Source organism: Centroberyx gerrardi, chromosome 15 (genome assembly GCF_048128805.1).
Source record: "Centroberyx gerrardi isolate f3 chromosome 15, fCenGer3.hap1.cur.20231027, whole genome shotgun sequence".
Classification (NCBI taxonomy): Eukaryota; Metazoa; Chordata; class Actinopteri; order Beryciformes; family Berycidae; genus Centroberyx; species Centroberyx gerrardi.
The window spans coordinates 30,041,029-30,050,718 of record NC_136011.1 but is presented as its reverse complement, the minus strand read 5'-3'; the positions used below and the strand labels follow the sequence as shown (position 1 = coordinate 30,050,718).

The following is a 9,690-nucleotide window of genomic DNA, read 5'->3' as shown; positions in this document are numbered from 1 at the left end:
ATCACAATAATCATAAGGATTGTTTTCGATATCAATATATATCACAATATGGCTCGCGTATAAAACATAACATGTTAAACAATCAAATTAGTGTTCATCTCATTGAACTGAATGGTAATGTTAGGTGTGATGTCAAACAAAACTGAAACTTGTTGTTCTTGTTCTCATCAGTTCAGACAGCAGAACTGATCATCACCAGATGATTCACTGAAAGACCAGAAACCAGAATATTGAATTGAATTATCGCCCGGCACCGGAGCAAAGCCAACAGTCTTGTTTGTGGTGTTTCTAGTTGTGTTAGCTCTATTCTTATTGGTATTCTAGTTTTCTGCCTCGCCTCCATGTTGACGCTCCAAAACAAACCAACACACACAAATCTATCATCAATAAATCTGTTTCCTGCTGTGAGTTCATCTTCAGTAAAATGCTTCGTCTCTTTCTCTCTGAGCAGAAAACCATCCAGACTTCACCCTTCGACTACATCAGCTCCTTCCAGATGTTCAACAACACACACACTCTGTACTCCCACAGGTACACACACACACACACACACACACACTGCCACCTTCACTTTATGGTAGAATTAACTCAATTCAGGATTCAATACAATCAGACAACAAAGTCTGACTGTGCAGAATTCTGTTTATTTCTGAGACTCAAATCTTTCTAGCGATGCCATTGGCTGCTAGAATGTAAACAACAATTTAAAAATGTAATTACAAAGTGACAATAATATAATTTGGATGGAGAGCTTGTGAAACTGTGATGGTCAAGAGTCTCATTAGTGATTACTACAGCAGAATAACATGGAGCTGATATCACCATTCATGTTCCTGACAGCAGAATAACATGGAGCTGATATCACCATTCATGTTCCTGACAGCAGAATAACATGGAGCTGATATCACCATTCATGTTCCTGACAGCAGAATAACATGGAGCTGATATCACCATTCATGTTCCTGACAACATACGGACTGACATGTTTTGTATTGAGATTTATTGAGTTTAGATATATCATTCCATCACTAATGAAAAGTCGAAATTCCAAACATTTTTGTAATTTATCTATTTATATATTTATTTCTTTTCTATTATTTTTTATTTACTTTGTATTTTATTCATGCTTACCTGTTTTTCCTGCTACTGTTTATATGCAATTACATGCTAACTTCCACCCAAAAAATCCATAAACAATAACATGTTTTTAAGTTATTTTTTATAGCAGTGTTTTACATAAAATAGATTAAAACAATAAATGAAAAACGTAAATGGTCATTTTAATGCATTTTACTCATGTTAAACTATTTTTCCAGCTACTGTATATTTGCAATTACATGCTAACTTCCACCAGAACCAAAAAAATCAATAACAAATTCATCACAAAATAAAACTAACTCTTCCTCCCTCCTCCTCCTCGTCCTCGTCCTTGTCCTCCTCCTCCTCCTCCCCCTCCTCCTCCTCTTCCTCCTCCTCCTCATCCTCCTCCTCCTCCTCCTCCTCCCCTCCATCCCCTCCTCCTCTTCTTCCTCCTCCTCCTCCTCCTCTTCCTCCTCCTCCTCCTCAGTTACCTGGGTCTGGGTCTGATGTCCGCGAGGCTGGCGGTCCTGGGCGGAGTGGAGGGACGGAGCCGTACGTTTCACCCTCTTTCCTCGCATTTTTTTCTCCTTTTTTCAATTTGCTTTCATCTCTGCCTTTTCAGAGCCTCCTCCCAGATAAATAAGCCATTATCTAATCTTTTAATAACACACAGCAAGATTAATTCCTTGCCTGCCAGCTGTTGCTGTGATTTAGCTGCTGTAAGAAGCTGCAGCACAGATCCTGTCTGTCTGCCTGTCTGTCTGTCTGTCTGTCTGTCTGTCTGTCTGTCTCTCTGTCTGTCTGTCTGTCTGTCTGTCTCTCTGTCTGTCTGTCTGTCTGTCTGTTGGCCTGTCTGTCTGTCTGTCTGTCTGTCTGCCTGTCTGTCTGTCTGTCTGCCTGTCTGTCTGTCTCTCTGCCTGTCTGCCTGTCTGCCTGTCTGTCTGTCTGCCTGTTTATTCTGTATTCTAAACAGATTTCTTTATTTATCAGTTTATTTGTTGTATAATGTGTTTCTGTTTGTCAGAACGTCTGATGAGAGATTCACAGTTTTGACTTGAAAACCTTTTAAAATGTAATTTCCTCTGTCTGTCTCTCTGTCTGTCTGCCTGTCTGTCTCTCTGCCTGTCTGTCTCTCTGTGCAGCAGTAGGGGGCAGCAGTGAGCTGGTCAGTCCCTGTCTGGCTCCAGAGTTTTCCGGCCAGTGGGAACACGCCGAGGTCGTCTACACTGTGAAGGGACAGAAGGCCGGTAAGGGCCAGGAACTAGCCACTTCCACTGGTTTACTAGCCAACTAGATGTTTGGAATAGAGTAGGACTCTAATGAGCAGAGTAGACTGACTAACTAGCCACTTCCACTGGTTTACTAGCCAACTAGATGTTTGGAATAGAGTAGGACTGTAATGAGGAGGGGAGACTAACTAGCCGGCTCTGTCAGCAGACATCAGGCTGAAGTTTTAAGTGTGTGTGTGTGTGTGTGTGTGTGTGTGTGTGTGTGTGTGTTGCAGGGGAGCCGGTGTATGAGTCGTGCCTGAACAAAGTGGAGAAGGTTCTGTATAAGAAGGTGAGGAGAGCAGTGGAGGCCGAACACATGGACTTCTACGCCTTCTCCTACTACTACGACCGAGCTGTGGACCTGGGAGCCATCGGTACTGACTTCTACTGACTTCTACTGACTTCTACTGACTTCTGCTGACTTCTGCTGACTTCTACTGACTTCTACTGACTTCTACTGACTTCTACTGACTTCTACTGACTTCTACTGACTTCTGCTGACTTCTACTGACTTCTACTGACTTCTGCTGACTTCTACTGACTTCTACTGACTTCTACTGACTTCTGCTGACTTCTGCTGACTTCTACTGACTTCTACTGACTTCTGCTGACTTCTACTGACTTCTACTGACTTCTACTGACTTCTACTGACTTCTACTGACATCTGCTGACTTCTGCTGACTTCTACTGACTTCTACTGACTTCTGCTGACTTCTGCTGACTTCTACTGACTTCTGCTGACTTCTACTGACTTCTACTGACTTCTGCTGACTTCTACTGACTTCTGCTGACTTCTACTGACTTCTACTGACTTCTACTGACTTCTACTGACTTCTACTGACATCTGCTGACTTCTGCTGACTTCTACTGACTTCTACTGACTTCTGCTGACTTCTACTGACTTCTACTGACTTCTGCTGACTTCTGCTGACTTCTGCTGACTTCTACTGACTTCTACTGACTTCTGCTGACTTCTGCTGACTTCTACTGACTTCTACTGACTTCTGCTGACTTCTGCTGACTTCTACTGACTTCTACTGACTTCTGCTGACTTCTACTGACTTCTGCTGACTTCTGCTGACTTCTACTGACTTCTGCTGACTTCTGCTGACTTCTACTGACTTCTACTGACTTCTGCTGACTTCTGCTGACTTCTACTGCTGAGGCTCTACTGTCAGCTCAGATCAGGAAGGGACCAGAATTAGACCCACACAGGTTTTGGATTCAAGTGGCTGAAAGTCCATCTAATATTTTCATTTCACCATTTTCATGCCAAACAAAATTCCAAAAGTTAAAAGTATTCAGTTTCCAACAAATGTAAAAAATGAAAAGCCTCTGAAACAGATTTTAGACCAAGGCACTAAAACTCTCTACAGAAACCCAGAATACTACTACTAATACTAATACTACTGTTGCTTCTACTGTGACTAATGCTATTACTACTACTACTACTGTTAGGACTACTGTTACTGCTACTACCACTGCTATTATGGCTTCCCTCTTGGTTCTATAAATGTATTGTTTCCTGGTACTGCAGGGTGTTTCAGATGTTTAGGTTTATAGGTTAGATCTTTAGGTAACGGGATGTTCTGGTTAGTTAGTCACTGAGACACTGAGCCCTCCTGCTCACTCACTGTGGGTGTAAAACGTAAAAGTAAATGTGTATCAGAGAAATGTAACAGCAGGTCAACAGTTTCCCCACAGGAAGTCTAATCTGATGTGATGTGACTGTTTGGTTCCTTCTGTCAGAGGAGAAGAACGGAGGCTCCATTAAAGTGTCCGACTACATCGAAGCTGCCAAAAGAGGTGAGACAGCGCCATCATGCTGTCAGTTCACTGTACTGCATGATTCATCTGCATGATTCATCTGCATGTTTCATCTGCATGTTTCATCTGCATGTTTCATCTGCATGTTTCATCTGCATGTTTCATCTGCATGATTCATCTGCATGTTTCATCTGCATGTTTCATCTGCATGATTCATCTGCATGTTTCATCTGCATGATTCATCTGCATGATTCATCTGCATGTTTCATCTGCATGATTCATCTTCCTATTGACTGAAACAGCAAGATTGTTTTTTCCTTCTACATATCTACAATTGTTTTGTTTACTTTCTTACATTTAGTAGCTCTGTACACATTTATAATATTATTATTACTTGTCAACTCTTTAAGACATTTTTTTCCAATTATGGGGCCAAAATGGGCTTGTTTTGGGTGGATCCCCAAGAGTACAAGGAGTAGAGAGAAGAGTACTACCAGTAGAGAGAAGAGTACTACCAGTAGAGAGAAGAGTATTAGCAGCAGAGAGAAGAGTATTAGCAGCAGAGAGAAGAGTACTAGCAGTAGAGAGAAGAGTACTAGCAATAGAGAGAAGAGTACTAGCAGTAGAGAGAAGAGTACTAGCAGCAGAGAGAAGAGTACTAGCAGCGGAGAGAAGAGTACTAGCAGCGGAGAGAAGAGTACTAGCAGTAGAGAGAAGAGTACTAGCAGTGGAGAGAAGAGTACTAGCAATAGAGAGAAGAGTATTAGCAGTAGAGAGAAGAGTACTAGCAGTGGAGAGAAGAGTACTAGCAATAGAGAGAAGAGTATTAGCAGCAGAGAGAAGAGTACTAGCAGTAGAGAGAAGTGTACTAGCAGTAGAGAGAAGAGTACTAGCAATAGAGAGAAGAGTATTAGCAGCAGAGAGAAGAGTACTAGCAATAGAGAGAAGTGTACTAGCAGTAGAGAGAAGAGTACTAGCAATAGAGAGAAAAGTACTAGCAATAGAGAGAAGAGTACTAGCAGTAGAGACGAGAGTACTAGCAATAGAGAGAAGAGTACTAGCAGTAGAGATGAGTACTGGGAGTAGAGAGAAGAGTACTAGCAGTAGAGAGAAGAGTACTAGCAGTAGAGAGAAGAGTACTAGCAGTGGAGAGAAGAGTACTAGCAATAGAGAGAAGAGTATTAGCAGCAGAGAGAAGAGTACTAGCAGTAGAGAGAAGTGTACTAGCAGTAGAGAGAAGAGTACTAGCAGCAGAGAGAAGAGTACTAGCAATGGAGAGAAGAGTACTAGCAGTGGAGAGAAGAGTACTAGCAGTGGAGAGAAGAGTACTAGCAGTAGAGACGAGAGTACTAGCAATAGAGAGAAGAGTACTAGCAGCAGAGAGAAGAGTACTAGCAGCGGAGAGAAGAGTACTAGCAGTAGAGACGAGAGTACTAGCAATAGAGAGAAGAGTACTAGCAGCAGAGAGAAGAGTACTAGCAATGGAGAGAAGAGTACTAGCAGTGGAGAGAAGAGTACTAGCAATGGAGAGAAGAGTACTAGCAGTGGAGAGAAGAGTACTAGCAGTGGAGAGAAGAGTACTAGCAGTAGAGACGAGAGTACTAGCAATAGAGAGAAGAGTACTAGCAGCAGAGAGAAGAGTACTAGCAGCGGAGAGAAGAGTACTAGCAGTAGAGACGAGAGTACTAGCAATAGAGAGAAGAGTACTAGCAGCAGAGAGAAGAGTACTAGCAGTGGAGAGAAGAGTACTAGCAGTGGAGAGAAGAGTACTAGCAGTAGAGACGAGAGTACTAGTGACTCCGTTGCAGATCAGTTTCTTCCTCTGACTGTCTTTCTTCTTCTGTGGTTCCTGCAGTGTGCGGCGGCCTGTCCGTGGCTCCGGTGGAGAACCCCTTCCTCTGCCTGGATCTGACCTACATCTCCGTCCTGCTGCAGGAGCTCGGCTTCCCCGCGCACAAAGAGTTCAAGGTGAGGAGAGGAGGCGCCTTTGACAGACCGGTTTCCATCTGTCACCACACAGGACTGAAATACACGGGATGTGTCTGTGTTTTGATATATTAAAAAAAAAGTTATGTAAATGCTCATGTGAACGCCGTCTAAAGGTACAAAAGTACAAAATATGTATTGCTACTTGTGTATGTTAGTTTGCCTTGTTGTGTTGTGTGCTGTTCTGTCGTTGACCTCTGACCCCTGTGGAGGGAAATGATGAACTGAGCATGTCTGTAGTCTGCAGCGTTGTTAACACAGAGCTCAGTGTTGCTGCTACTTCCTGGTTCATGGATGTTGGTTGAAGCTTCTTCTTCTACTACTGTACCGCCTGCTGAACGAGCACAGACCGGACCTGCAGCCTGAAACTCACCTGAACACCACACACACACACACACACACACACACACACACACACACACACACAGCTGGGCTAATACTGACATGACATCATGTTCACCACTGAACACATACTGAAGATGGTTTGACCTGTGCTCTGTGTGTGTGTGTGTGTGTGTGTGTGTGTGTGTGTGTGTGTGTGTGTGTGTCCAGTTGGCGAGGACCATCAACGAGGTGGAGACCAGTTGGGCTCTGGGAGCGACCTTCCATTACATCGAGTCTCTGCACAACCGCTGAACCAAGTCTCATCCTGGAGATCCTGCCGATCCTGGACCTTCTCCAGATCCTGAACCTCCCGAAGAACCTGGAGGTCCTGCAGATCCTGAACATCCTGAAGAACCTGGAGGTCCTGCAGATCCTGAACATCCTGAATGTCCTGAACCTCTCGAATGTCCTCAAAGTCCTGAACCTCCTGCAGATCCTGGACCTCCTGCAGATCCTGGAGCTGGATCATCAGTCCGGCTGACAGCAGTGTGTCAGACTGTTGAGGGAAAACCTCCGACACGGATCAGAACTCCAGAACATTCTGAAAGTGTTGTTTCCCTCCAGCAGGGGTCAGAGTTCAGGGTTCAGGGTTCAGGGGTCAGGGTTCAGGGCTTCCTGCTGTGGATCCAGCAGGTTTGTGAATATTTTTTTAAGTGTTTATGAAGAAGTAAAGTATAAAAGTTTGTCCCTATGTATCACAGTTCATATCACAATCTGCATTTATCAAAAAAAAAAAAAGAAGACAGTGTGTATTTGAGTTGAGATGTGCAGCTCTGCTCTGAAGCTGCAGTCAGATCCGCTTCATGTTGAACCAGACGACCTCATGGAAACACTCCACATCCCACTCAGCAGGTTTTTTTGCACAAACAGTTTTTATTTTTACTGATTTGATGTTCAGCAGCTTCAGACCCAAAGCCTTCAGGTTTCAGGTTTCATCTCCTTTCAACAAATCTCATTTTCAACATTTAGTTTCTTCACAAAACACAAGTGATCAAGTGTTTATTAGGTTTATTAGGGTTTGACCGATGTGGGTTTTAAAGGTCCTTAATGATATTTTTGTATAAACTATTTTGTGCCGATATTCAATATCTCTAAATTTGACCATTTTGTGCCAAAAACCTTCCAGTATTCAGTTTCCTCCAGTTTTCTTCTTCTCATCAGGGTCTCTGAAACATTTAGAGCATCATGGGACACTAAAACTCTCCACTGAAGCCAGGATAATAACAATAATAACAATAATAATAACAATAATAATAATAATAATAATAATAATAATAACAATAATAATAATAATAATAGGTGAATACAGGTTGCTCTGGTTCAGACTGGATATTTAAAGTCCCAGTCAAACGGCTTCTTGACAGCATCTTGCTTCCTTAATGTGATGTATTTCCTGTTGAAACAGGATGCAGGGGCGGGGCTTAATGCAGGCAGGGATCATTCAAAAGTGTAAACCAATGGGAGATCAGGTTTTTATCTCCGCCTCCTGGTACAGTGTGAGGTCACTATTAAAGATGCAGCGTTTTCCAGGAAGTAAAAGTCATGCGATTTTGATATAAAAATACAAGAAAATGAAACTTTTGTAATATTTTTGGCATTTATTATTAACTAGGTGTTGTGACATGGAAAATGAAGGTGAAGTCATTTTTCATTTTACCGAGGCTTTAATGCTGTAAATGGGAATCTGAGGTGTTAGTTTAAAATCATCTTAACACAAAGGTTATTATTTTGATAATTGGTGAATAAATGATCAGAAGGTTTTTTGTGAGGGTTTGGTTTTCCCTCCTGTCCCAGTCAAACCAGTCAAACCAGTCCGATCCTCCTCATGTTAAACTACCTGGTTGTTTTCTCTATTTTACGGCAGCGAGTTCGATTGTTTTCTACTGTCTGAAGGAATGTTGTTTGTATTTACTCTTAAAGGTACTAAAGCATGGAGGCTGATGAGGTTTCAAATAAACTGAATGTATTTGGTTTTGAATGTTGAGTCTGCAGTGGATTTACTGTTCAGAGCGGCGGCATGAATCCCCAGTGTGTTTACATGCTCATTAATATTCATAATATGAACATTAAAGGAGAAGTTAGTTGATTTAGTCCAAACTGTTTGTCAGAATATTCCAGAAAGCCGTCTGTGTCTCCACAGCAGAGAGGAAACAGACTCAGTTCCTCCGTTACTCAACTTTCACTGATCAGGAAACCACAGAACTATTTTTCTCTGCAGCACAGAGCGCTGCGGGGTGAGAGGCGGTTCCCGGCGGAGCGATCCGGTTCCGGACGGTCGGGTCGGATCGTAAACGGTAGAGTTCGGTAGAAGACGATCCGCCGAGGGGAAACGGTCGGTGCCGCCGCTTTCCGGGCCGCCGAGAGAAATACGTCGGTCGCTCTCCGGATCGTTTTCACAGACGACTTTCTGGAATATTCTGACAAACAGTTTGGACTCGTTAGCAGGTCCAAGTCTGTGGGTCCAAGTCTGGATCTGGTGTTTCCCTCTACCTGTTTACAGACAGGCTAACTGCTGTTGTTCAGGATGTGGGTTTATCCTGGTTATTTTAACCAGAAATTACAATTTAGGCATTTGAGCGTCTGCTAAAAACCTGATGAACTTTCCCTGGAGAAATAAAAATTAAAATAGACAAAAAGGCACAAAACCATTATACCACAATGCCTTTATTTAAACTTTCTCCAATAAAACGACTTTTACAAATGAGATTATAAAACACAAAGCACTCGTCGGCCGCTTCGCTCCGAAGTTCAGCGGAGACGTTCTGCAGCCGGACCGGACCGGACCGGACCGGCGGGTGGAGCCGGATCGGCCTGGACCGGACCGGCGAGCGGAGCCGGATCGGCCTAGACCGGACCGGCGGGCGGAGCCGGACCGGCGGGCGGAGCCGGACCGGACCGGCCCGGCGGGCGGAGCCGGCTCACAGGAAGGCGTCGCACCACTCCCTCAGACACTGAGCGCAGGAGCCGGCCTGCCGCGTGTTCGCCCCGCTGGCGTCCTTCAGCCAATCAGAGAACATCTCCGGGTCTTTCTTCAGCAGCAGGAACTGACCCAGAACCACGTAGGCCTGAAACACACAGGGGGCACAGCTGTTCCATCAACTGGTTTTAAGTTTCCATGACAACATTTTAATGAGACATTTTAATAAACCCTTTTCACCAACATGGCCGACGTTCCTCTGCAGCGTTCAGATCCTTCTCACCG

The 9,690-nt window shown here is 43.7% G+C and overlaps 2 protein-coding genes and 1 long non-coding RNA gene across 5 annotated transcripts in view; 2 read left to right on the top strand and 1 right to left on the bottom strand.

Annotated features, from left to right (window-relative positions):
• Window positions 1-7,229, top strand: part of LOC139916573 (ectonucleoside triphosphate diphosphohydrolase 6-like) — a 10,852-nt gene extending 3,623 nt beyond the window's left edge. The window contains exons 3-9 of the mRNA XM_078288900.1: window positions 452-531; window positions 1,568-1,632; window positions 2,223-2,327; window positions 2,585-2,725; window positions 4,101-4,157; window positions 5,974-6,086; window positions 6,657-7,229. Coding sequence (XP_078145026.1) covers window positions 452-531; window positions 1,568-1,632; window positions 2,223-2,327; window positions 2,585-2,725; window positions 4,101-4,157; window positions 5,974-6,086; window positions 6,657-6,740 — 645 coding nt within the window. The 3' untranslated portion in view covers window positions 6,741-7,229. The remainder of the gene's footprint in view (window positions 1-451; window positions 532-1,567; window positions 1,633-2,222; window positions 2,328-2,584; window positions 2,726-4,100; window positions 4,158-5,973; window positions 6,087-6,656) is intronic.
• Window positions 1-9,690, top strand: part of LOC144542372 (uncharacterized) — a 221,900-nt gene that overhangs the window by 35,545 nt on the left and 176,665 nt on the right. The window lies entirely within an intron of this gene.
• Window positions 9,135-9,690, bottom strand: part of LOC139910559 (barrier-to-autointegration factor-like) — a 3,750-nt gene continuing 3,194 nt past the window's right edge. For 2 of the 3 annotated variants that reach the window (XM_071897870.2, XM_071897871.2), the window contains exon 4: window positions 9,135-9,553. In XM_071897870.2, coding sequence (XP_071753971.1) covers window positions 9,407-9,553 — 147 coding nt within the window. In that variant the 3' untranslated portion in view covers window positions 9,135-9,406. The remainder of the gene's footprint in view (window positions 9,554-9,690) is intronic. The other variant, XM_078288877.1, reaches the window with a different exon arrangement.